Source organism: Anolis carolinensis, chromosome 2 (assembly GCF_035594765.1).
Source record: "Anolis carolinensis isolate JA03-04 chromosome 2, rAnoCar3.1.pri, whole genome shotgun sequence".
Lineage (NCBI taxonomy): Eukaryota > Metazoa > Chordata > Lepidosauria > Squamata > Dactyloidae > Anolis > Anolis carolinensis.
The window spans coordinates 323,148,648-323,176,466 of record NC_085842.1 but is presented as its reverse complement, the minus strand read 5'-3'; the positions used below and the strand labels follow the sequence as shown (position 1 = coordinate 323,176,466).

Genomic DNA, 27,819 nt, shown 5'->3' with positions numbered 1-27,819 from the left:
TGTCAGCCTTTCTGCAGAGTGCAGTTGAACTTTATTTCTCTTGGCACCGCCTGTAAACACTTGCTCCCAATGCAATTCCTGTTGTCCGCAGGCTATTTTAGCTCAGTTCCCAAACTCCCACCCATCCAGGCATTGTCTGCTTTGCAAACACTGAGCATTTGATCTGGGTTTCCCTGCCTCTGCTTTTATGTTCGCTTTGCTTTTAAATCCAGCAGAAAAACAGTTACGGCTCTTCTGCTGGAAATTCAAACTAGGAAACCGGAGTTGTATCTACACTGTACAATGAGTCCAGTTTGGAACTGTAACGAAGTGTGAATTTTTTAGTTTACAGATGTCCTGTTTAATTGCGTTTTTAAAGGGTCAATATTTCTGCACTCATGAGTTGGTTGCCATGGAGAAAGGGGCGGAGCTAACTGCCGTTTTGGTGGAGAAGTGCAGGTTTGAAAAAGAAGCAGTTAGTCTGTGCCCTGATGAGGTACAGTGAAGACTGATCCTCAGTTGAAGGGATTAGGGAGACTCAAATGCTTATTTTTGAGTAAATCTAAAATAAGTTTGGTGACTTATTTTAAGGTAGTCTGTCTCCTGATGAGGAACAGATAATCTGTGATTGTAATTCACAGGGTGACTGCAGTTTAGAGCAGTAAAGAAAGAAGTGACATTTTAAGAAGTTTGAAACACCTCATTCTAGCCTTGCAACTGTTAACCAAAGTGCCTTTAAAGAGAAAGTTACTGTAACCATTAAGCTTTGTGCCAGAATAAACGTGTTATTGTTCTTTTAAACATCTCAGCTTTTGTCATATATATATTACTATCAAAAACAAACAAGAAGAAAGAAGAAAAACAAAATTAAAAGTCTCCTCTCTAAGTAGCTAGTGGCTATATCTTCCCATAGTGGTGGCAAGTGTGGATAATCCCCTTTAAATCTGGTGGCCGCATTATAAACATCTTTACACTGGTGGCAGCGGTTATAATATAATAATATAATTAAATAAACATCCAACATCTCTTCTCCGCAGGAACCACTTGAGTTGCCATAGCTCAATGCAATGGAATCCTAGGATTTGTAGTTTTTTAAGGTCCCTAACCTTCAATGACAAAGAGGGCTGGTGGTTTGAGTCTTTCATTGATACTGTGAAGCAGCACCAAACTACAACGCCTCGGATTCCACAGCATTGCGCCGTGGCAGATAAAGTGGTGTCGAACTGCGTTACTTTGCAGTATAAATGCACAATAAATTTAGCACTACTTTCACTGTCAATACTTTGACAGCCTTCTTTGGCAAAGCTTGCAAAACTACAACTCCCAGGACTCCAAAACATTGAGTGGTGCCAAGCTACATTATTTACAATATAGATGCACATTAAATTTAGCACCACTTTCACTGTCTCAATGTGATGGGAAAATGGAAGCCGTAGTTTGGTGAGTTGGCAGCCTTCTTTGACAGATCTTGCAAAACTATAAGTCCCAGGACTCCATAACATTGAGTGGTGCTCACTCAAAGTTATGGTGCTCTCCCCTTAGGAAATGTTGCAAAGAGCTATAGCACTGTGATCCCACATGAATTTTCCTGGTTGCCTCCGGCAGAATTCTGGGATTTATAGTTTGGTAAATCCTAATACTCCGTGGTAGCAAACTGATGGTAAAGTGCTATAACTGTGTGGTTTGAAAGGGTCCCTGATGGGGGAAAAAGGGGTGCATGCATGTTGTTGTTTGTTCTCTTTGGGGAGTATCTACATTAAACGCATAGATGTAAATAAAACAAATAATGCAGCTGTGTTTCCATTGGTCTGGGCGTTCTGTTTGGCAGAACCAGTGCCTCCAAAGGGCTGTGAAGGTCTTTTGAGAAGACATTCGTGCCTGCGCATGATAAGCATGCCGAGATCCCCGTCAAAGAATTCACGCTTCGTGCTAATAGGGGCTCCTAGTTAATTAGGAAATGCCTTTCTTGGTGCTGTTTTATCGTAAGCAAAGCAGGCTTTGCTTGGGAAATTTGTCACACCTCCCACTTTCAAGGCCATGGAGAAATCTATGTTTGTTCTACAGTGAAGATGTGAATTTAGTCTGAATTTTAATTTAAAAATATTATCCAAGCTGCTGAAGCCATTCAGCACCTTGGAGAGGGCCCACAAAGTTTGGAGAAAAGTTTAGCATGCATTCACAGTATCAATGAAAAACCCAAACCACCAGCCACCGCTGATAAAACACCTATGGAGACTTCTGTTCTGGTTACATCATGAAGAGATACTCAAACCTGCCTTTGGCTGCCATTGCAAGCCTTTCTATTGAAAGAATTCCTAAACAGAGTTTTGCAAAAGTTAGTTTTGGGTGGTGGGTACGCCAGGCTCCCAAGGTAATGTTGTTGTTGTTATGTTTATTTATGCCCCAATCAATGTTTCAAAACTGGGCTCCTGGTGAGCTTCCACTGAATTGAAGAATTGGAAGATATCCCCAAGGGCCGCCCAGTCCATCCCAGTTCAACTTATGGGCCTTGGATTGTCATATTCAATCTGTTCCTGGATTACGGACCGAGGTATATGCTCGGTCTCTGCAATAATGTTTTCACTGACTGTCATGTTTAAAATTATAATAAAAATTCCACATTAGAAAAAAACAATAATGTGTATGTTATTGTCATTTTATACTTTTGATATTAATGAAGAAATTGTGGCATTGAAAGTTTGCCGTTTATATGCATGTTAACCGCCCTGAGTCCCTCTGGGGAAGGACGGCGGTCTAGAAATAAAGTTTGTTGTTGTTGTTGTTGTTGTTGTTGTTGTTGTTGTTGTCTGAAAGTTGCCAGAGGGTAAGATTAGGTAACTAACAGTAAAGGTATTCTATTCTATGTTAGACAGAACATGCATTTAGATAGAACTGTGTTGGCAGTGATTCTATTATGGAAATACAGTTCTAATGGACATGTGATCACACACTTGTAGAATGATTATGTTGGTAGTGATGCTTTAACTAAGGCTGAGCCATGAACATGTGGCATTCACGACTGAAAACAGAGGAGTTCCAGACATGGGAACCAACGGCAGCTAACAACTCTGAACAAAGGATGCCCCCAGGCAGGAAGAAGCCAAGAGATGAAGCTATTCAATGCTAATTGAGGTGATTAACGACAACATTCACACTGGCCTCAAACTGACAAAGAGTTCTTCTCTCACCCTGGACTTCCCACAGATATATATAAACCTTCCTTGCTTAGTTTCTCCATATACCTCACAACCTCTGAGGATGCCTGCCATAGATGTGGGCGAAACGTCAGGAGAGAATACTTCTGGAACATGGCCCAACTTCATCACTACTCAATGCTATTCAAGCTTGCTAATTGCAGCATTCCCACTTGCTTTAAACCAGTGGTTCTCAACCTGTGCATCCCAGAAATCCCAGCCAGTTTACCAGCTGTTAGGATTTCTGGGAGTTGAAGGCCAAAAACATCTGGGGAACCCAGGTTGAGAACCAGTGCTTTAAACAGACAAGGGTTCTCTCTCCCACCTTGGACATCATTCCACAGGTAAATACAAACTCCACTTGCCTCACTGTCAACAGAGCCTCTGAAGATGCCATTAGCCAGATGCAGGTGAAATATCAGGAGAGAACGCTGCTGGAACATGGCCAGACAGCCCAGAAAACTCACAGCAACCCAATCTATTCTATTGTTGAACAGCTTTGACCCTTAGAACCTTCTTCCTAATGTTAAGATTTGAATCTCTTTTCCCACGATTTGTGTTGCCTTCCATGCCTTCTTACCTAAGGTTCATATACGGGAAAGATGGCTGCGGGGCGGGCATGCGTGCACAGAGTGTCATCTCTTGGTGGTGGTCGCAAAATGGGAAATTCCTGCCAGGAAAAAGGAGAAAGCAAAGGAAGGTTGCAGTTACAAGCAGGGAACGGGTTTGTGATGTGGACAAACGAACACTTTTGCAGGCTGGTGAAAGAAGAGTTTTGCAAAAGGGGATTTCTTGCATGTCGGCGAAATTGCGTTTGGAAACTTGCCAAGGAAAGGACTGCCTCTGCATGTTGATAAAAGGTGTGTTTTATAGGTTGGTGGAGGAAGGCTTTGTGTACAGTAGAGTCTCACTTATCCAAGCCAAATGGGCTGGCAGAAGCTTGGATAAGCGAATATCTTGGATAATAAGGAGGGATTAAGGAAAAGCCTATTAAACATCAAATTAGGTTATGATTTTACAAATTAAGCACCAAAACATCATGTTATACAACAAATTTGACAGAAAAAGTAGTTCAATACGCAGTAATGTTACAGTAGAGTCTCACTTATCCAACGCTCACTTATCCAATGTTCTGGATTATCCAACGCATTTTTGTAGTCAATGTTTTCAATACAGTAGAGTCTCACTTATCCAACATAAACGGGCCGGCAGAACGTTGGATAAGCGAATATGTTGGATAATAAGGAGGGATTAAGGAAAAACCTATTAAACATCAAATTAGGTTATGATTTTACAAATTAAGCACCAAAACATCATATTATACAACAAATTTGACAGAAAAAGTAGTTCAATATGCTGTAATGTTATGTTGTAATTACTGTATTTACGAATTTAGCATCAAAATATCATGATGTATTGAAAACATTGACTACAAAAATGCGTTGGATAATCCAGAACGTTGGATAAGCGAGTGTTGGATCAGTGAGACTCTACTGTACATTGTGATATTTTGGTGCTAAATTCGTAAATACAGTATTTACTACATAGCATTACTGCGTATTGAACTACTTTTTCTTTAAAATTTGTTGTATAATATGATGCTTTGGTGCTTAATTTATAAAATCATAACGTAATTTGATGTTTAATAGGCTTTTTCTTAATCTCTCCTTATTATCCAACATATTCGCTTATCCAACATTCTGCCGGCCCGTTTACATTGGATAAGCGAGACTCTACTGTATGTTGTAACTAATGTATTTACAAATTTAGCACCAAAATATCATGATGCATTGAAAACATTGACTACAAAAATGGCTTGGATAATCCAGAAGCTTGAATAAGCGAGTCTTGGATAAGTGAGACTCTACTGTATGTGCAAAACAGCATTTGGCACAGTGTGATTTTTATAGGCTGTTATAGGAAGCCTAGCAAGACGTTTTGCCAAATGTCTTCCCAACACAACCTCTCTTTTGGAGTCAACGAAGGAGGATTTTGTAGATCGGCAAAACAATTTGTTTCCAAGGAGTGTTTTGCACACAAGGCAAAAGGAGAGACTTTTGGCACAAAGAAAATCCCTTTTCAAGAGAGCAAAGGAATGCCCTGCATGCTGATGAAGGAGAGTCCTGCCATTGTCCATCCTCCTCTTGCAAGAGAATGCAAGGCCCATAAAAAAGGAAAACCCTTTGAGAAAGAAGCAGGGATCTGGATCAGGACTGTCCCAATTTGGAAGGCAAGGCATTTTTAGGCAGAGACTCAACTGAACTGCAGGGTGTCCCCAAAATCTCCAAAATCATATGATAGTTTAATATATATTGCAAAATATAAAGAGGTGGCCAACACATAGAGAACAGTATTGTTGAAGGCTTTCCTGGCCAGAATCGCTGGTTTCTGTGAATTTTCCAGGCTGTATGGCCATGTTCTAGCAGCATTCTCTCCTAATATTTTGCCTGTATCTGTGGCAAATGGCATCCTCAGAGGTTTTGTTGGTAGTGAGGCAAATGGAGTGTATATATACCTGTGTTATAATGTCCCGGATGGGAAAAAGAACCCCAGTCTGTTTAAAGCAAGTGTGAATGTTGCAATTAGCAAGCTTGAATAGCCCTGAGTAGCCATGAAGCTGCAAAGTCAATCAGTGAGGGTCTCTGCATACAGGTAGCCTGGCCCTTGTTGCCTGGAGGCATCCTCTAGGGAGGTATTTGTCAGCCCTTGATTGCTTGTTGTTTGCTGTTCTCCTGTACCTGAGTGGGGTTTATTATTTATTGACTTGATTCCGGTGTTTTTTAATACTGGTAATCATGAAAATGAACACAGTCAGGTTACCAGTATTAAAAAAAACACCAGAATCAAGACAACAACAACAACAACAATTTATTGATTAGCCAGTTGGCCTTATCAAGCACAGACAATACAAACATGAAATACAACATACATCTGGTACACTTAAAATAAAATAAAAATAAAAATATACAGGTATTTGCCAGCTTGGTGCCAATGTAGCTTAATCAAGACAGTAAATTGTCAATACTACCCAGAAACAGGGGAACTCCAGACAGCAAACAATCAAGTACCAGTTAACACCTCCCAAATAGGGGGTGCCTCCAGGCAACAGAGGCCAGGCTACCTCCATGCAGATACCCTCACTGATTGACTTTGCAGCTTCATGCCTACCCTGCTATTCAAGGTTGCTTACTGCAACATTCACACTTACTTTAAACAGGCAAGGATTCTTTCTCCCACCCTGGACATTATTCCACCAACAGAACCTCTGAAGCCACCATTATCCACAGATGCAGGCGAAACATGAGGAGAGAATGCTGCTGGAACATGGCCACACAGCCCAAAAATCTCACAGCAATCCATATATTTACTTTGTAAATGTTTTGCAATGAATATTTTGAAAACAAAGGTACATTTTGCAACAATTTCCCATTTTCCCTCTGTAGGGCAACTTTTGGATTATGTCTCTAAGGCTGGATCTAGGCTGCCATATAATGCCTTGTTCCCATATAATGCAATTTAATACACTTCAAGTTGCGCTATATGGCAGTGTATATCTGTCAACTGAAGACTCAATTTTCCATTCAAATATTGTAATCTTAGCTGTCAAACCTGGTTTTCCCTGGGCCACAGGAACAGCACAAAATGCCAGGAAACCCCTCCATAACTCCATCCACTTCTGACCATTATAGGGAATCCCCAGCCAATGACAGCTGAGACCTAGCTCAACAATTCCTGAGCCAATCAGGGGAGGGAGCAGGTCTTCCGAATGGCTGCCAAAGAGGATAAAATGCTTTGCATTGTTTACCGTGTTCTGACATCCATCTGGCCAGATGAATAAAACTTCTGTTACTGCCTTCAAAGTCGGCATGTTTTTTCTGCCTTGGTGAGAGACAGACCGACACTGCCCCCTTGTGGCAGATAGCTCATTTTGGTAATAAGTTGAACTGCCTTCTGCCAGGAACACACAATCAAAGCTCTCCTGACAGATGATCATACAGCTTCTGTTTGAAAATCTCCAGGGAAGGAAACTCCATTGGACTCATAGGCAGTCTATATTCTACTAGAGTTTGAAGGGACCCCAAAGTCCATCCAGTCCAACCCCATTTGGCCATAGATAAAGACAAAGCCCAAACCCTCTTGAAGGAACCAGCCTGTGCTTGAAAACCTCCAGAGAGGGAAGGATACTTTTCAAATGATAGTCCAACCCTACACAACAGTCTGAAGGACCGCAAACCAGCCCTCGGACTGAAGACTTTGAGGAGCCCTGTTTTAGGATTTAAACTGGAATAGCAATGCTTTAACAGTGTGGTGTGATCATCTCTTTAATCCTGCCCTCAGACCACTACACCACACTGTCCCTCCTCAAAATATGCCCTTAAAATAATTCCCTTCCAAACCTGTGGCTATGGAAAACAAATGTCAGCTTGACCCCTGTGCTCCCAAACATTCAACCCCCCCCCCCCTAAAAACAAATACACTAGGGTTGTGGAGAGAGCAATGTGGGCTTGAGGGCCCTCCGAACCTTACAATCTTCTCAACTAGCTGGCTGATCTGCCTCTCGTTGTTGGGGGCTCCGTCCACGTAGTAGTCCATGCCGCGCAAGCAGTAGTGGCGCCCGGTGCAGGGGCTGTAGTAGCCTTGGTAGGGCATCCGTCCCGGGACGGTGTAGTGGTGCTGCAGGGACGGGAGCTGCTTCCGGGACAGGCTGTTCAGCATGTTCACCACCACTTCTCGCTCTGGAGGCAACGGGGAGGAGGGTAGCGTGAGGGGTAGGGCGAGAAGTGAAAGAGTGGGGAGCTGGTGCCCCGGGGAGCTGGAGAGGGAGGGGAGAGCGGGTTACAACTTAGGGAGGAGGAGGAGGACGGTAGTCAAGTCAACCATGGAAGGGCCACCCGAGGGGACTCAAGGCCATGGGACACAGGTCTGCCCAAGCCAGTCATGAGAATGGGACCCAGAGTCTCTTAGGGACAACCTATGCAAGTCCATGGGGATAGAAGTCAGGGTCACTGGAAGGGGTCAAGTCAACCAGGGAAGGATCACCCAAGGGGACTCAAGGCCATGGGACTCGGGTCTTCCCAAGCCAGTCATGAGAATCGGACCCAGAGTCTCCTAGGGACAACCTATGCAAGTCAATGGGGCTAGAAGTCAGGGTCAAGTCAGCCAGGGAAGGATCACCCAAGGGGACTCAAGGCCATGGGACTCGGGTCTTCCCAAGCCAGTCATGGGAATGGGACCCAGAGTTTCCAAAACATGTCTAGGGATTTAGGCAGCCATGTCAAATCAGTGGGGCTAAAGTTCAAAGTCACTGGAGATGGCCAAGCCCAATGGAGAAGGTCCCACCCCAAGGAGTCAGGGACACAGATCTGCCCCAGCCAGTCATGGGAATGGAACCCAGAGTTATCTAGATGGGTCTAGGGGCTTAGTGAGAACCAATTGAAGTAAACAGAGACAGAACTTGGGTTCACCAGAAGTGGTCAAATCAAACAGAATCCACCTCAAAGAGTCAGGTCCATGGGACACAGGTCGCCCAAAGGAGCCAAATCAACGGGGCCCTAATTAGGTCTAGGAATTTAGAGACAACCAGGTGAAGGCAATGGGGATAGAACCTAGGGTCACAGGAAGGGGTCAGATCAACAGGGGAAGAGCCATCCCAAGTGGTCAGGTCCATGGGGTGCAGGTCTGCCCAAATCAGTCGTGGAAATAGGAAAGTCTACAAACCTAGGGACAACCAAGTGAAGTCAACAGGGATAGGGCCATTGGAAGGGGCCAAGTCAATCAAAGAAGGTCCCATCCCAAGGAATCAGGTCCGTGGGATGCAGGTCTGCCCAAGGCAGTAATGGGAATGGGGCCCAGGGGAACCTAGATAGGTCTCGGGACTTAAAGACCACCAAGTGAAGTCAATCAGGATAGCGGTCAGGGTTAACAGAGGAGGTCAAGTCAACTGGTGAAGGGTTCATCCAAAGGAGTCAAGCCAATGGGTCTAGGGACTTAGGGACAACCAAATGAAGTCAATGGGGCTACAACTCAAGGTCACCAGAAGGGATCAGGTCAACTAGAAGAGGGCCCACCCAGAGGAGTCAGGTCAATGGGACACAGGTCTGTCCAGGTAAATCATGGGGATGGGATCCATAGTCACCTAGATTGGTCTACGAACTTAAAGACCACCAAGTCAAGTCAATGAGGCTAGAGGTCAGGGTCAACAGAGGGGGTCCAGTCAAGAGGACAGAGGCCCACCAGGGGAGTCAAAGCAAAAGTAGTGAAATATGGCTCCACTCCAACTCCCAGCATTCCTCACCTTGGGCTATGCTGGAAAGAGGGTGCTTTGCATGGCATTTCACCAACATCTGGATGGTCTAATGACTCCCCCCCCCCCCAAATAAAGGGAGAATGGGGCTTAGTTACCGTAATTGTTGAGACGCTCTGGTTTGGGAGGGTACTGCATGGGCATCCCGCGGAGTATGGACTCCATCCCAGACTCCTGGAAGACAAGGTTGTTCATCATCATCATCATTATCATCATCATCATCATCATCCACTTCTCACTTAAGAGGCTCAAACAGCTAACAAAGCTAAAAACGATATAACGCTGGCTTAGGCCATGTCTACACTACACAGTTATAGCATTTGGATGCCACTTTCACATCTATGTCTCCATCCTAGTGGAGACGACTCTGGGATTTGTAGTTCTGTAGAGGGTAGTCACAATTTTTTGGCACTTGATTGTTTGCTGTCTGGAGTTTCCTTGTTTCTGAGTGGTGGTCATTATTCTGGTTTTTTTAAAATACTAATAACCAGATTTTGTTCATTTTTGTAGTTTCCTTTTTTCTGTTGAAATTGCTCACGTGCTTCTTGTGGATTTCAGTGGCTTCTCTGTGTCGTCTGACATTAATGAACATCATTCAGACAAAAGTGAACACTACTCAGTTTGGGAGGTGTTCACCAGTACAGCAAATAATCAAACAGAGGAGGCCTTCAGGCAATAGAGGCCAGGCTACCTCTATGCAGATAGTCTCACTGGTTGACTTTGCAGCTTTATGGCTACTTAATGCTTCACTTCACTTCAATGCTATTCAAGCTTGCTCATTCCAACATTCATATTTGCTTTAAACAGACAAGGGTTCTTTCACCCACCCTGGACATTATTCCACAGGGATATACACACTCCACTTGCCTCACTTCCAACAGACCTCTGACGATGCCATTAGCCACAGATGCAGGTGAAACTTTAAGAGAGAATGCTGCTGGAACATGGCCATACAGTCTGGAAAACTCACAGCTACAGAATAGTTATAATAATACTCTGGGGAAATGCTCCCCGAGACATAGCTTCATGGCTAGGACCCCATGGACCAGACCAAGCCAAGACCCTGACCGTCACAGGGAACTAGCTGGTCAGCCATTGCTCACCTGAAGCCGAAGAGCTGGTGTTGTCCATAGACACCTCCAAGGTCATGTGGCCAGTGGCATGACTATATGGAGTGCCGTTACCTTTCCGCCGGAGCGGTACCTATTGATCTACTCACATTTGTATGTTTTCGAACTGCTAGGTTGGCAGAAGTTGGGGCTCACAGCAGACGTTCATTCCGCTCCCCGGATTCGAACCTGCGACCTTTTGGTCCATTATTACATATTGTTACATATTTTATTGTTACAAGTAGGGTTTTTTTGTGTTGTCGAAGGCTTTAATGGCCGGAGTAACTTGAGTTGCTGTGTGTTTTCCAGGCTGTCTGGCTATGTTCCAGAAGCATTCTCTTCTGACGTTTCACCCACATCTATGACATGCATCCTCAGAGGTTGTTGTGAGGTATATGGAAAACTAGGCAAGTGGGGTTTATATATCTGTGGAATGATGTCCAGGGTGGGAGAAAGAACTCTCATCTGTTAGAGGCAAGTGTGAATGTTGTAATTGGCCACCTTGATCAGCATTAAACTTGATGAACCAACCTGGAGGCAGAATATTATCCGAGAACACAAAAATGCTCACAACCACCACATCAGACTACACAGAGGAGCCATTGACATCCACAAGAAGGAGTTGGACAATTTCAACAGAAAGGAGGAAACCATGAAAATTACCAAAATTTGGTTCCCAGTATTTAAAAAAACCTCTAAAATCAGGACAGTAAATAAAGAGCAACACTCAGAAAACAGGGAATTCCAGATAGGGAACAATCAGGGCCAGCTAACATCTTGCAACAAAGGATTCCCTCAGGCAGGAAGCAGCCAGATCTTGAAGCTGCAAGGCCATTCGATGCAAATCAAGGTTGCTAATTGCAACATTCACACTTGCCTCAAGCATAAAAGAGTTCTTTCTCCCACCCTGGACATTATTCCACAGGGATATCAACCCCACTTGCCTAGTTTCTCACAGACCTCACAGCCTCTGGGGATGCCATAGATGTGGGCGAAACGTTAGGAGAGTCTTATTTATTTATTTATTTACAGTATTTATATTCTGCCCTTCTTACCCTGAAGGGGACTCAGGGCGGATCACATTATGTACATATAGGGCAAACATTCAATGCCCATAAACACATCGAACAGAGACAGAGACAGACAGACAGACAGACGCAGAGGCAATTTAACCTTCTTCTGAGGGGATGTTCGATTCTGGCCACAGGGGGGAGCAGCTGCTTCATCATCCACTGTGACGGCACTTCCTCATTCCAGGTTGTAAATTAGTTAAACTTGCCTCCCCACTTTTTTTAATAAGTAGTACCTTATTTCCTACTTGATAGATGCAACTATCTTTCGGGTTGCTAGGTCAGCAACGAGCATGGAATATATTTTATTTTTAATTGACGGGTGCTCACCCCGCCACGGGCTGGCCTCGAACTCATGACCTCATAGTCAGAGTGATTTATTGCAGCAGCTGTTTACCAGCCTGCGCCACAGCCCGGCTTCTGGAACATGACCAGGCAGCCTGGAAAACTCACAGCAACCCAGTTATTTTGCTAAAGTACAAACCACCTGGAATGGACCCTGATTAGAACATAAGCAAAGCATTTCCTTATCCGCTGATTTTTTTTAAATTTCGGATTCCAACAACTGTATCTTGAAAATATACGCTGGGAAAAAAATCCGGGTTTACCTTGGGGATCCGCGGAAGGTAAGTGGTGTATCTGTTCCATCCCGCGCTGTTGTACGGCCCGGTTCGCCACGTTGCGTACCTGTCGTCTCCAGTGAAGACGGGGTTGAACTTCTCTGCAAATTCACACAAAGGGAATAAAAGTTTCAGTGCCTGTAGTTCTACGAGGCCTTTAGCCTCCTCTGCAAAAGAGCGCTGGTGTCTACAACTCCCAGGCTTCCGTCGCCATAGCAGTTCAAAGTTAGCTGCACCAGAGTTTAGCAAGAGTACCTGGGAAGGGTCTAAAACAGGGACGGCATTGTGTGCTATTAGACTGTAAATCTCAGAAGGACCGGGCTGTGGCACAGCAGGTTAGTAGCCAGCTGCAATAAATCACTACTGACCGAGAGGTCATGAGTTTGAAGCCAGCCTGGGTCGGATTGAGCTCCCGACCATTGAGCTCCCAACCATAGCCTAGCTCGCTGTTGACCTATGCAGCTCGAAAGACAGTTGCATCTGTCGAGTACAAAATTTAGATACCACTTTATGTGGGGAGGCTAATTTAACTAATTTATGACACCATCCTCAAAAGTTGTGAGGTATATACTGAGGATGCCTGCCATAGATGTGGGCGAAAAGTCAGGAGAGAATACTTCTGGAACATGGCCATACAGCCCGGAAAACACACAACAACCCAAGATGGGGAAAGTTTATTAAGCGTTGTCTTTGTGGGAGGGACCTCTTTGCAGGCAGGGCATCCTGAAGCACATTTCGTTCTAGTTTTCCAATGAATCGAGTCTCAACCAATTCAATATATAGTTTGTGGCAGCCACAGAAACAAAGTTTCTGGAGTGGAACAACTACTTTCAAAGTAAGAGCCACACAATTAAATAGGAAATAACACTTTCAAACCAGGAAAATATTTGTTGTCGAAGGCTTTCATGGCCGGGATCACAGGGTTGTTGTATGTATTCCGGGCTGTATGGCCATGTTCCAGAAGCATTCTCTCCTGACGTTTTGCCCACATCTATGGCAGGCATCCTCAAAGGTTGTGAGGCATGGAGAAACTAGGCAAGGAAGGTTAATATATATCTGTGGAGAGTCCAGGGTGTGAGAAGAGATCTTTGTCAGTTGGAAATGCTTGACCACTCCAACAACTATCATGTCAGACGACACAGAGAAGCCACTGAAATCCACAAGCATGTGGACAACTTCAACAGAAAGGAGGAAGCCATGAAAATGAACAAAATCTGCCTGCCAGTATTAAAAAAAACTCTAAAATCAGAACAGTAAATGGGAAGCAACACTCTCAGGGCAGAGGAGCTCCAGGGACAGCTAATGACTCTGAACAAAGGATGCCCCCCAGGCAAGAGACAAACCTTTCCAATGCTAATTAAGGTGATTAACTGCAACATTCACGCTGAGTTCCAACTGACAAAGGACTCTTGTCACACCCTGGACTCTCCACAGATATATATAAACTGTCAGAGCGCGCGGTTTGGATAAACACACATGCAGCGGAAGATCAACGAAGAACCACTGGCACCAATAAAGAGGCTGAAGCCTGTTTGGCTATCTACAAAAGGTTTACTAACAAACGGAAAACTCTCAAGACGATATATACAGACAGAGTGCAGAGAGGCAGAGAGAGCAGAGAGCAGAGAGAAGACAGATAACACAAGGAGCTATTTATAACCACCTCTGCTGTCTGATGCAATACACAGTTAACTCTTTACACACTCGCATAGTGGACAGCAGACAGTGCATGATGCAATTTCCAGCTCACATTGCAACACCATAACTCAATTACATTTAAACAACTCTATATACAATCATTCCCACTTCAACATAAACCTTCCTTGCCTAGTTTCTCCATGCCTCAAAACCTCTGAGGATGCCTGCCATAGATGTGGGTGAAACGTCAGGGGAGAATACTTCTAGAACATGGCCATGTAGCCTGGAATACATACAACAACCCAGGAAAATATTTTTTTTTCAAATATTGTTACATAGTGTTATTTGTGACCATTGCATAGTATAGGCCAAAGGTGGAAAGCAGGTGCCCAAGGAAGGAACGCCAACCACTAGAATTCGTTACCTTCTTCCCGGGTCACCCAATACTTGTACGGCCGGTAAACTGAGGCCTCTGTGGGGTTCATGTAGGCGTATTCCTGGACTGCCCTCTTGACCAGCTTGTCCAGGTGGTTTTGGTCAATCGGATGGTCCACTCTGGGTACGGTCAAGCCCTGCAAGAGAGGAAGGCAGGAAGGTATAGCAATGCAAAGTGTGTACATGCATGCATGCAAGCGTACCCATACACTTGAAATCCTAGAATTGGAAGAGACGGTGAGGACCATCCAGGCAGGAAAACACAATCAAAGCCAACCTGACAGATAACCATCCACTTCTGCTTAGAAATCTCCAAAGAAGGAGACTCCACTAGACCCCCAGGCAACATATTCCATTGTCAAACAGCTCTAACCATCATGGGGCTTATGGGATTCAGGTTCAAGATGATGAGATTCAGGTTCAAGATGACTCTGATGGGAATTATGGGATTCAGGTTCAGAGTGTTCCTGCTGCGGCAGATGAGGAGCAGGGAGGATTTCCCAGGGCAGGGAATGGTGTTGATGATTCTGAAGATGATGCTGAAGCTAGCCAGGTGCAAAGGGAGGACAGCTCTCAGTCTGATAGCACGCAGACAGACACTAATGCTAATGAGCTGTCTGGCCTTGACGAAACAATCTTTGGATCGAGCTGGCCGTTTGGAATTCAGGATTCGCAGGAGTGTTAGAATAGCAAACAAGAGTGAGGTCAGAGGCCAAAGAAATGCCTTCATGCTATGCAAAGGGTATTAAAAGAGTGTGCTGAGAGAGGAACCTTTGTCAAAGCAACTTCTTGTTTGAGTCAAGAAGCCAACTCTTGCTTTCCCGGATTATCTTGCAGCCTTGGTGTATTCATGTTGTTGGGACTTTGTCATGCATTTATGGAACCTTGTTTTATGCCTAACGTTTTCTTGGATTTTTCTTTATAGCCTGGTTTTGCAGCAAACTTTTGGAACTTTACTTTTGCTTTTTAAGAACTATTATTTTCCCATTTCCTAATAAACTACAAAAGACTTTATCCTGTGTGCAGCCTGGTGTATTTAGCAAGGTGAAGCTAACCTGAGGTGCAACCGATATTTAAATATGCCGCTATTCAAGTCCCTTTCTCTCAGCCTTCTCTTCTCCAAGCTAAGCATCTCCAGCCGCTCTATAGTTTCCAGACCTTTTTGGTCACCCTTCTCTGGATATTCTTGTGTCCATCTCCTCCTTGAATTGCTTTGCCCAGAACTGGACACAAGAGTATTATTCCAGGTGAAGAGATCTGACCAAAGCAGAAGAGAAGGGGACTATGGCTTCCATTCACCTAATCACTACACAACTATGGATGCAGTCTAGAGTTGTCTTGGCTTTTTTAGCCGCCACATCAGTGGGTTGCTGTGGCTGTATGGCCATGTTTCAGTAGCATTCTCTCCTGATGTTTTACCTGCATCTGTGGCTACTGTCATCTTCGGAGGTCCCGTTGGAAATGAAGCAAGATGACTGTGTATGTATATGCATACATACACATATATACATATATATATATATATATATACACACACACATACCTGTGGAATGATGTCCAGGGTGGGAGAAAGAACCCTTGTGTGATGCCCCATGGGCCTCGGAGTTCTGATCCCAGCGCCATCATGGATCATGATGATGAAAACATGGGTTTTTTGCCATCTCAGCAAGAGACGGAGTCGTTCCAGATGCCTGTTGTGGACAATTCTTGCCAAGAACTCATTAAAACAGACCTTGAACAAGTTCTTCCCAGCGCTTCTCCCCCCTTTGCGAGAAGGGAGTTCTACCAGGCGAGCCACTTCCAAAGAGAACAAACGAGGAGAAGTGCGAGATTAGCAGCCAGACAGGGCGTTAATGTCACGACCCAGGCTGCAGAGCACCAATAACCATACACAGAGGCCAGAATCTAACTAATATCTTTATTAAGGAAATATATAAGGTTAATAAAAGCAAGTGTAGGAAATAGTTCAGGAATAGACCTTTCAGGGAAGGTCAAAATTAGTCCAAAGAAACAATGTCCAATATGAAATATTAAGGTCCAAAGTTGTAATCCAATAACCGAAACACTCACTTCGCCAAGCGAAGTGAGGGGAGATGACAAGGTCCTTTAGTCCATGAAACTTGAGCAAGGCTAGGAAATAACTTGATGCTTGGAACACAAGGCTTGATCAAGGCAACAAGAAACGAGGAGCAAAAACAAGATCCGTGGAATTTACTTGGCAATGTCCGGGAAGCAAGGCAAGATCCGTGGAAGTAAACAAGGCTGGGAACGGAGGCTTGGAAACAGGAACAAGGCTTGGAACCAGGAACAAGGCTTGGAAACGGAGTAGCTGTCCACACACGCTACTCCAGTAGCTGACGAATCGACTCCGCAAGATTCCAAAAGGGGCAAGGAACCTAAATAGGGCCTCGTTTCCCACCAGAGAACACTTCTCTGGGGAAACCAGAAACGAAAGTCAATCTCTGTGTCCAGATGTATGACTCCCTAAAATTTCTCATGGAAGCAGGCTTAATCATCAGAATGCTTTGCTGCGATTCTCAGGCTTCGGCGATTAGCCTGCTGAACTCCTTTTTGTTGTAGATAATAATTACGGCGAGAAAATGGGGGAGATTTTGACTCAGGGCTTGTTTGGCAGATTTCTGGAATACAAACCTCCTGCAGGTGCAAGGGCTCTAATTCAGGCTGGGAAAGTTCCCTTTCTGGCTGAAATGGTGGAAAACCCAAGTTTTCCTCTTCATCTGTCACAACAGCACTAGGAACGGGACTACATGGCCCATGAGTCATCACACTATCCCCCTCCTCAAGCCCCCTCTCAAACTGGGACTCTCTCCCCGAGGCGCGAGGCCGCGGCTTGGCGGGATAGGTCTGATGGAAACGGCGGGTTAAATCTGGGGCATGGACTGTGGAAGCGTCTTCCCAAGAGCGTTCCTCGGGGCCAAAACCCACCCAGTCAATGAGATATTGAAGGCGGCGGCGGTGAAAGCGAGAATCCAAAATGTCCTGAACCTCGAATTCCTCCTCCCCATCCACCAAAATAGGAGTGGGGGCCGGCCGGTCTACATCAGGGCGCACACCATCCGCCGGAAGGAGCAGAGAGCGATGAAACACTGGATGAATGCGCATAGAGCGTGGGAGTTGGAGTTTGAAAGTCACGGGGTTAAGTTGCGCCACCACTGGATAGGGACCAATGAAATGGGCATCTAACTTCCGGCAAGGGCGATGGGAGGGCAAAAAGCGAGTGGACAGAAGAACCCGGTCTCCTACCTTGATTTCGGGGCCCGGCTGGCGATGTTTGTCCGCGTGACGTTTATAGTCCTCCTTGGCTTGGTCTAGTTGCTGGAGCAAAAGTTGTTGCACCGCTGTGAGTTCCTGCAGCCAGTCTTCGGCTGCGGGAACTTCTGAAGTTTCAATGACAGGGGGAAAGAAACGTGGATGAAAGCCGTAGTTTGCAAAGAACGGGGTTTCTTTAGTCGAGGCCTGGACACCATTGTTATAGGCAAACTCTGACAGCGGTAACAGGGAAACCCAATTGTCCTGCTGGTAGTTTACATAACAGCGAAGGTATTGTTCCAGAGTGGCATTGGTGCGCTCAGTTTGCCCATCCGTTTGGGGATGGTGAGCCGAAGATAAACGAGAGTCTATGCCCAATAGTTTTTGTAGTGCTTTCCAGAAACGAGAGGTGAATTGGGACCCACGGTCTGTGACCAAACTCTTGGGCAATCCATGCAATCTGAAAACATGTTGAAGGAATAAATCTGCAGTCTCTTTGGCCGTGGGAAGGCCATCGCAGGGAATGAAATGGGCTAACTTGGTAAAAAGGTCCACCACCACTAGGATTGTGGTGAATCCACAAGAAGGTGGTAGATCAGTGATAAAATCCGCAGAGATTATTTCCCATGGACGAGATGGGGTAGGGAGGGGATGCAGAAGCCCTGAGGGCTTTTCCCTTCTTGTCTTGGAGCGCTGGCATACTGGGCAGGTGTTGACATATTTTTCCACATCCTTGCGGATCTTGGGCCACCAGAAATCTCTTAGGATCAAATGCATGGTTTTAAATAGTCCGTAGTGCCCTGCTGGCTTGCAGTCATGACACAGACGAAGTGCTTTTTCCCTGCCCGGTCCTGGAGGAATGTAGACATGATTTCTATAGCAAAGTAGCCCATCCTTAAGCGAAAAGGGGAAATGTAGTCCTTGGCGAAGTTGGTCCTGTGCCCAGGCATCTGCTTGCTGACTAGCCCTGATTTCCTGAGCACAAAGGGGCCCTGGAGTAGAGGGAGTTGATTCAATGGGAGTGGATTTGGTGTTTCCCACTGTGAGCGTGGCAAAGTTCTCGGGCAGTAGCAGCTGGGACTCAAAGGTCTCTTTGCGCCCTGCAGCATATTCCGGTTTCCGTGACAGAGCATCTGCTTGCTTGGTCTGGGCTGGGGTTACATAAAGGATTTGGAAGTTAAAACGTTCAAAGAATAAAGCCCAGCGTTGTTGCCTCTGATTTAGCTTGCGGGCAGTTCTTAGATGCTCTAGGTTCCGATGATCAGTATGGACTTCAATGGGAAATTTGGCCCCTTCTAACCAATGTCTCCAAGTTTCAAAGGCTGCCTTTATGGCCAAAAGTTCCTTTTCCCAAATAGTGTAATTCCTCTCTGGTGCGGTCAATTGACGGGAATAAAAGGCACAAGGGTGAAGATGATCTCCCACTGGTTGTAGGAGTACAGCCCCAATCGCCACATCGGAGGCGTCCGCCTGCACGACAAAAGGGGTTTCAGGATCTGGGTGCTGAAGGATTGGCTGGGACGTGAATAATTTCTTTAGTTGCTGGAACCCTTTCTCTGCTTGTTCTGTCCAGCGGAAGGGCTGTTTCCCACGGATGCAGCTGGTGATTGGATCAGACCAGCGGGCAAAGTCTGGAATGAACTTGCGGTAGTAGTTCGCGAACCCCAAGAAACGTTGCACCTCTTTCTTGTTGGTTGGCGCCCGCCATTCCAATACTGCTGCAACCTTTGCCGGGTCCATGGTGAGCCCTAGTGGCGAGACACGATATCCCAGGAAATCTACCTCTTGTAGATCAAAAGCGCATTTTTCCAGCTTGGCATAAAGTCCATGGTCCCGCAATCGTTGTAACACCATTCTGACGTGGTTCTCATGTTCTGATTGTGATCTAGAAAACACCAAAAAATCGTCCAGGTAGATAATCAAGAACCGGTCTAGATAATCCTGAAAGATATCGTTGACAAAATGCTGGAACGTTGCGGGAGCTCCACATAAACCGAAATTCATGACCAGGGTTTCGAATAAACCGAATTTAGTCTGGAAGGCAGTCTTCCACTCGTCCCCTTCCCTGATGCGAACTAGATTATAAGCTCCTCGTAGATCCAGTTTGGTGTAAACCTTAGCCCCTCGAAGCCGGTCTAAGAGGTCCGAGATCAAAGGCAGGGGATACCGGTTTCGCTTAGTGATATTGTTCAATGCTCTATAGTCCACCACCAAGCGTAGGTCCCCTGACTTCTTTTTCACAAACATCACCGGGGAAGCGGCTGGGGATTGAGAGGGTCTGATAAACCCCTTGCGGAGGTTTGTCTCTAAGAACTCCCTGAGAGCTTCTTGCTCTGGTTCAGTCAGGGAGTAGAGGTGTCCTCGCGGGATCGGGGCCCCCTCCACCAAGTCAATGGCACAGTCATAAGGTCTATGTGGGGGTAGTCTCTCGGCTTCTTTTTCATTGAATACATCCCAATATTCTGAGTACTTCTTGGGCAAGGTGATGATGGGTTCAGCGTCTGTGGCATGGCAGACCTTGGCTACAAGGCAATGGTTTTGGCAATGTTTTGAAGCAAACTGTAGTTCTCTGTTGGACCAGGAGATGCTTGGGTCGTGGAGTGTCAGCCATGGAATTCCCAAAATCACAGGGAAGTGGGGAACCTCGGTAACGAAGAAGGAAATCTCTTCCATGTGTTCCCTTATCCACATTCTGGTGGGTTCCGACCACTGGCTTACTGGACCTGTCTTGAGGGGGCGGCCATCGATGGCTTGCACCACACGGGCGTTCTTGAAGTCGTGATATTGTAATCCCAGAGAGTCGGCATACTCTCTATCAATGAAGTTGTTTGTGGCTCCTGAGTCTATCATGGCATGGACCATGACGGGTCCTTTTTTCACTGACCACAAGGTGACCACTAGAAGAAATAGGACCCCGGTTGGCAGCTCTTGAGTGGGGTTTTTGACCGGGTTGGCAAGCCTCTCTACGCCCGGTCGCTGGCTTCCCCCGCCGGCTGTGCGCCAGCCGCCTCAAACGTCTTCGTCTCCGTGGAGGACGCCGCCGCCAGACGAGCGGCGGGCTTCCCTTTGGCTGGACACTCTCTGGCAAAGTGGCCCCCGTTTCCGCAGTACCAACAGAGATTTAGGCGTTGGCGGCGGGCCTTCTCGGCGGCATCTAATCTGGGACGCACATTGCCCAACTGCATCGGCACCTCCTCGCTTCCTCTGGGGTATGGGGCTGGTGGCGGGGGTCTCCACACTGGACGCGGCTGGACGCCGGTGGGAGTGGGAGGTCTCGCTCCGGTCCTACCGCTCTGGCCTCGGATCCATTGTCTTCTGTTGGCAATCATGACTTCAGCTCGTAAACATTGATCAATGAGTGCTTCAAGAGAGTGTGGAGGATCCACCTTGGAGATTTCCTCCAGCATCTCGATATTGAGACCCTCCCGAAATTGTCCTCTGAGGGCTACATCGTTCCATCCGGTGTTATGGGCCAGCACTCGGAACTCGGCTATGTACTGGGACATGGGTCTGTCCCCTTGGGAGAGGCGCCGGAGTTTGTGGCCGGCTGCCTCCAAATTGTCCTCAATCCCCCAAGTCGCCTTAATGTGATCTAAGAATTGTTGCGCTGATCTTAGATGTGGGGAGACTTGGTCGAACAGTGCCGTCGCCCAGTTGGCCGCTGGCCCGTCTAGGAGACTGTAGATCCACGCCACCTTGATGTCTTCTTGGGGAAACTCGGCATTACGGGCCTCTAGATAAGCCTGGCATTGGCGACGGAAAACATGAACCTTAGAAGCTTCTCCAGTAAACTTGGTTGGCAACGCCAGGGCCGGGAGACGGATTCCGCGTTCCTTCAATCCCCTTATTTCTCCCTCCTGCGCATTGAGCTTATCACGGATGCGGTCCACTTCATCCTTGTCGATGGTGTAGCTGAGTGGTTGGGCCTCCGGCCCGGCTCCGGTAGACATTCTGGCCTAGGTTAATTGGTGCTTAGGGTGGCGGAGTCAAACTGTCACGACCCAGGCTGCAGAGCACCAATAACCATACACAGAGGCCAGAATCTAACTAATATCTTTATTAAGGAAATATATAAGGTTAATAAAAGCAAGTGTAGGAAATAGTTCAGGAATAGACCTTTCAGGGAAGGTCAAAATTAGTCCAAAGAAACAATGTCCAATATGAAATATTAAGGTCCAAAGTTGTAATCCAATAACCGAAACACTCACTTCGCCAAGCGAAGTGAGGGGAGATGACAAGGTCCTTTAGTCCATGAAACTTGAGCAAGGCTAGGAAATAACTTGATGCTTGGAACACAAGGCTTGATCAAGGCAACAAGAAACGAGGAGCAAAAACAAGATCCATGGAATTTACTTGGCAAGGTCCAGGAAGCAAGGCAAGATCCGTGGAAGTAAACAAGGCTGGGAACGGAGGCTTGGAAACAGGAACAAGGCTTGGAACCAGGAACAAGGCTTGGAAACGGAGTAGCTGTCCACACACGCTACTCCAGTAGCTGACGAATTGACTCCGCAAGATTCCAAAAGGGGCAAGGAACCTAAATAGGGCCTCATTTCCCACCAGAGAACACTTCTCTGGGGAAACCAGAAACGAAAGTCAATCTCTGTGTCCAGATGTATGACTCCCTAAAATTTCTCATGGAAGCAGGCTTAATCATCAGAATGCTTTGCTGCGATTCTCAGGCTTCGGCGATTAGCCTGCTGAACTCCTTTTTGTTGTAGATAATAATTACGGCGAGAAAATGGGGGAGATTTTGACTCAGGGCTTGTTTGGCAGATTTCTGGAATACAAACCTCCTGCAGGTGCAAGGGCTCTAATTCAGGCTGGGAAAGTTCCCTTTCTGGCTGAAATGGTGGAAAACCCAAGTTTTCCTCTTCATCTGTCACAACAGCACTAGGAACGGGACTACATGGCCCATGAGTCATCACAGTTAATTAGCTAGTTTCCCCTGGGAGCTTTCAGGGAGGAACGCATCTGGATGAAGATGTGTTTCGCTTCTTTTTCCCTTGGGAAAGGAAGCTCTGGACACCTGCTCTGCAGGAAGATTAAAGTTCTTTAAAAGTTCTCCGCACTGGTGAATCCGTTGCGGAGTCAACAGATCAGTTTAAGGATTAACTTCGGTTCCAGCCAAGTGTGGACTGCGTTTGAGTCTGCAACCTCCAGTTTCCTCGTGCCTTGCCTTGCCGTGTTTCATGACCTATCTCATCGTGTTTCCCAGCCTTGCATCTTGTGCCAAGTATCCAGTCTTGTCTCCAACACCCTGCCTTGGACTTACGTTAAACTTCAGTAAAACTTCTGGACGCTTTCCCCACTCTAACTGCTTTGAAGTGGAGTGTGTTTCGGTTCTGGGATTACAACTTTGAACTCTAATATTATATACTGGACAATATATTTCTGGACTATATTTGACCTTCCCTGAAAGGTCTATTGCTGGACTACATTTTCTACTTGTTTTTATCCTACTATAATATTTCCTTAATAAAAATATTAGATTGTTATTGGCCTCCGTATGTTGGTTCTTAGTGCTCCGCTGCCAGGGCGTGACACCTTGTCTATTTAAAGCAAGTGTGATCATTGCAATTAGCCAGCTTGAAGAGCACTGTCCACATAGTTGTGGACAATTTCAGCAGAAAGAAGGAAACAATGAAAATGAACAAAATCTGGCTGCCGGTATTAAAAACAACAGAATCAAGACAGTATATAAAGAACACCACTCAGAAACAGGGGGACTCCAGATAGCAAACAATCAAGTGCCTGTTAACACCTCCCAAACAGAGGATGCTTCCAGGCAACAACAGCCAGGCTACCTCTATGCAAATATTCTCTCTGATTGTCTTTGCAGCCACAAGGCTACTCAATACTAATGAAGCTTGCTAATTGCAACATTTACACTTGTTTCAAACAGACAAGGGTTCTTTCTCCCATCTTGGGCATTTTTTCCCCACCCTGGACATTATTCCACATGTATAGGCCAGGCTGTAGCACAGCTGGTTAATTGCCAGCAGCAATAGATCACTGCCGACCAGAATGTGGCAAGTTCAAAGCCTGAGTTGGATTGAGCACCTGACTGTCAAGTCTAGCTTACTGTCCACCTAAGCAGTTTGAAAACAGCTGCAGTTCTGAGTAGAGAAATTAGGCACCGCTTAAAAAGCGGGGAGGTATTTTACAACACCATAAAAATGCCGGCAATCAAAGAACAAGGAGGAAATACTATATATAATCAAAAGGGCTCCGCATCATATTGGATAAAGCGACAGCACCCAAGCATAACCTCGAAGGCATCGAAGTTTGAAGATACTGAAATACCACTATCTGTCTGTCTGTCTGTCTTGTATGTTTAAAAATGGCACTGAATGTTTGCTGTGTATGTGTGCATTTTGATCTGCCTCGAATCCCCTTCGGGGTGAGAAGGGCAAAATATAAATATGGTAAATAATATAATATAATATAGTTAATATATACATTCCACTTGTCTCTGGGGATGCCGGCCACAGATGCGGGCAAAACATCGGGAGAGAATGCTACTGGAACATGGCCATACAGCCCAGAAAACTCAGAGCAACCCAGTGATTCCGGCCATGAAAGCCTTCAATGGCTTACGTTCAACTTGCAGTCTCCCAAAACTCCAAAATACCGTCCCAACAAACAGTTGTCGAGCCCTTTTACCTTGGACAAGTACTTATTTGGTTCGAACGCCTCAAGAGAAGGCTCGATGTAGTTGCCCTTGGTGTTCCGCGGCGCCCGGTAGGAGTCTGTGTAAGTGCTGACGGGAGTCTCGGTTTTGTGCGAAAAGATGAACATCTCTCCAAACGGCTGGCCGTCCGCCTCGGACCGCAACTGGATTCCCTAATCTTGGCTAGGCTTCTTTGTACAAAGGGGAGCGAGCTCAGCTCGAGAACGATACGAGCAATACGAAAATAAAAAGGGGGTTTGTGCTCTATACTCTAGTATCAAACTACAAATGGGCTTCCAAAGTCCCAGCCTCTGGACACCAGCCCTGATGGCATCAGCCGCATCAGCCACGATGTCACAGTCAGGGAGGGCAGACACCAGACACAAGGCAAAGGGGACAGCACAGGCATGGGCCAACTTGGGCCCTCCGGGTGTTTTGGACTTCAACACCCACAATTCCTAACAGCCTGCCGATGGCTGGAATACCAGGATTTGTACTTGAACACCCCTGGAAGATTGCAGGGCAGGGGAAAGTGGACTTGACTGGCTATGGATAAAAAGCAGTCCTGCCAGATGTTGGATTGCAAGTCCTATCATCCCAACACAATTTAACCAAAGAGACGAGAATTGGGAGTTGCAGTCCAACAACATCTAGATTGGGCGACGTCGCAGAGCAAGGACTCGTATCTATCCTTGCAGATCTCAAAATTTTTGAATACATAGGAGTTTTAAACTCATGTATTGTGTTATTGCATTTTTATCTTTGTTCTATTTTAATGTATGCATTTCATAGAAATACGTTTTAATATATGTATTTTACATCATTCAGTATCTCCACCTATGTAGATGACAGAATTGTGTCTGGTGGTTATTCCTGTTTTACATTGTATTATTGTTGTGTGTATGTGTTGTTTTTTGTTCAATTACTTTTTTCGGGCTTTGCCCCATGTAAGCCACCCCGAGTCCCCTTGGGGAGATGGTGGTGGGATATAAATAAAGATTATTATTATTATTATTATTGACACAACAACATCGTATGACACAGCAAACAAGATAGATATGCTGGATTTCGTATCACAAAATCAAAAGTCGAACACTTCCCAAGTTATTGTTGTTATTATTATTATTATTATTATTAATAATAATAATCATTATTATAATGATGTGTTTTTAACTGTGTTGTCCCTTGCCTCGAGCTGGGTAAGAAATATTAATATTAATGAATAATAATAATAATTTAGCTGCCTGATGGGAGGCATCAAAGGTGGGCTTGGACCTCTAGGTTGGTGGAGCTTAATGGTCTTGGTGGAAACTGGTGCTGCAATTTCCAGATCTGTTCGAATATGGAAACCCACTGTGGCATTGCAATCTACACTTTCAAAGAGCTTCTCAAGACTCCAGATCTCTACATTGGGGAGCTCCTTGAGAAGGTCAGAGTGGAACCCAGAAGGGTTCCTCTCCAGTTCCTTCCTTCCTTCCTTCCTTCCTTCCTTCCTTGGAGACCAGGCATGCCTTACCTGTGTGAGGAACTTGTTCTCGCTCCATAGGGCCAGCGGTGGGTCCTCAAAGGTCTTCTTCAGGGTGTTGGGGGGCCGGTAGGAGTCGGTGTAGGTGCTGATGGGCGTCCTGGTTTTGCGCGCAAAGAGAAACATCTTGGATCAGAGCCGGGGAAGTTCCCAGCGGTCTCGGGTTCGGAGACGCTAGTCAAGGAGATAAGGGGCGGGAGACACGTCATCGGTGTTTGGAGTTTGGAGACCTTGTTGCCCTCTCCTTTGGCTGCCCTGAAGGATGAGAGAGAGAGGGAGGGAGGGAGGGAGGGAGAGGGGCTCCTGGTTACGGCAGGGCTGAAGGGGCCACTGGGCCTCCCCTTGAGGACCATGTCCCTCCCCATGCATCACGCTGATGTCACAGTTGGGGGAGGAAGGGGCTGCTGCTGCTGCCTCTGGGTCTCAGGCAGGCCCATGTCCAGGGGGCAAGGGCCCAATTTGGAAATGGGCCCACACTGGGGAGGGACATCGAATGCCCCAGAGGGCTACATTGGGATCTAAAATGGCCAGATTACGGAGCCGATGGGCCAAAACTATCAATATAAATTCCAGTAGTAAGGAATGTATTTGTTCAGTAGACTCTCCTCTACAGATTCATTTGGTGGGAAGCCTTAGCATTGAACGGTTGTGTTGTTAAAGTGCCAAGTATGGAACCCTGCGCAGATAGGGAAGCCTTAGCATTGAACGGTTGTGTTGTTAAAGTGCCAAGTATGGAACCCTGCGCAGATAGGGAAGCCTTAGCATTGAACGGTTGTGTTGTTAAAGTGCCAAGTATGGAACCCTGCGCAGATAGGGAAGCCTTAGCATTGAACGGTTGTGTTGTTAAAGTGCCAAGTATGGAACCCTGCGCAGATAGGGAAGCCTTAGCATTGAACGGTTGTGTTGTTAAAGTGCCAAGTATGGAACCCTGCGCAGATAGGGAAGCCTTAGCATTGAACGGTTGTGTTGTTAAAGTGCCAAGTATGGAACCCTGCGCAGATAGGGAAGCCTTAGCATTGAACGGTTGTGTTGTTAAAGTGCCAAGTATGGAACCCTGCGCAGATAGGGAAGCCTTAGCATTGAACGGTTGTGTTGTTAAAGTGCCAAGTATGGAACCCTGCGCAGATAGGGAAGCCTTAGCATTGAACGGTTGTGTTGTTAAAGTGCCAAGTATGGAACCCTGCGCAGATAGGGAAGCCTTAGCATTGAACGGTTGTGTTGTTAAAGTGCCAAGTATGGAACCCTGCGCAGATAGGGAAGCCTTAGCATTGAACGGTTGTGTTGTTAAAGTGCCAAGTATGGAACCCTGCGCAGATAGGGAAGCCTTAGCATTGAACGGTTGTGTTGTTGAAGTGTGAAGTATGGAACCCTGCGCAGATGGGGAAGCCTTAGCACTGGACGGTTGTATTGTTAAAGTTCATAGTATGGAACTCTGCGCAGACGGGGAAGCCTTAGCATTGAACGGTTGTGTTGTTGAAGTGTGAAGTATGGAACCCTGCGCAGATGGGGAAGCCTTAGCATTGAACGGTTGTGTTGTTAAAGTACGAAGTATGGAACCCTGTGCAGACGGGGAAGTCTTGATGATGATGATGATGATGATCTTCCACAGCAGGAACACTCTGAACCTGAATCCCATCATTCCCATCAGAGTCATCTTGAACCTGAATCCCATCATCTTGAACCTGAATCCCATAATCCCCATCAGAATCACTCTGAGGCTCTAGCTGAGTCACAACACTAATGTGGAAAGCTAGTTTGGAAACTTTTGGGGGGAGTGTATGTGTAATTGCAGTTGTCCATTACTCCACTGGAGGGAGCATTTGGCCAAGTCACAGAAGCTGATGGTCCAGCTCTCATCTCCAAAACAGCAGAATACAAGCTGCCTCCTCAAATAAACATGGTCCTCATAGTCCCTTTTTCCAGTCATATTTCCACCATGCTAAACAGACCCATCTCCCTCATCCGCTCCTCACCTAAAGCCCCCAAGGCTGTTTCTATAGCCCTC

The 27,819-nt window shown here is 46.0% G+C and overlaps 1 protein-coding gene across 3 annotated transcripts in view; it reads right to left on the bottom strand.

Moving 5' to 3' along the window:
* Positions 1-27,819, bottom strand: part of spmip6 (sperm microtubule inner protein 6) — a 35,551-nt gene that overhangs the window by 2,580 nt on the left and 5,152 nt on the right. Inside the window, exons 2-7 of one of the 3 annotated variants that reach the window (XM_062972642.1) lie at positions 25,806-26,069; positions 14,339-14,486; positions 12,265-12,377; positions 9,576-9,651; positions 7,696-7,909; positions 3,754-3,843 (exon numbers count right to left, since the gene is read on the bottom strand). In XM_062972642.1, coding sequence (XP_062828712.1) covers positions 3,754-3,843; positions 7,696-7,909; positions 9,576-9,651; positions 12,265-12,377; positions 14,339-14,486; positions 25,806-25,940 — 776 coding nt within the window. In that variant the 5' untranslated portion in view covers positions 25,941-26,069. Of the gene's footprint in view, positions 1-3,753; positions 3,844-7,695; positions 7,910-9,575; positions 9,652-12,264; positions 12,378-14,338; positions 14,487-24,282; positions 24,548-25,805; positions 26,817-27,819 lie in introns of those variants that run through there. The other 2 variants (XM_062972644.1, XM_062972643.1) reach the window with 2 other exon arrangements.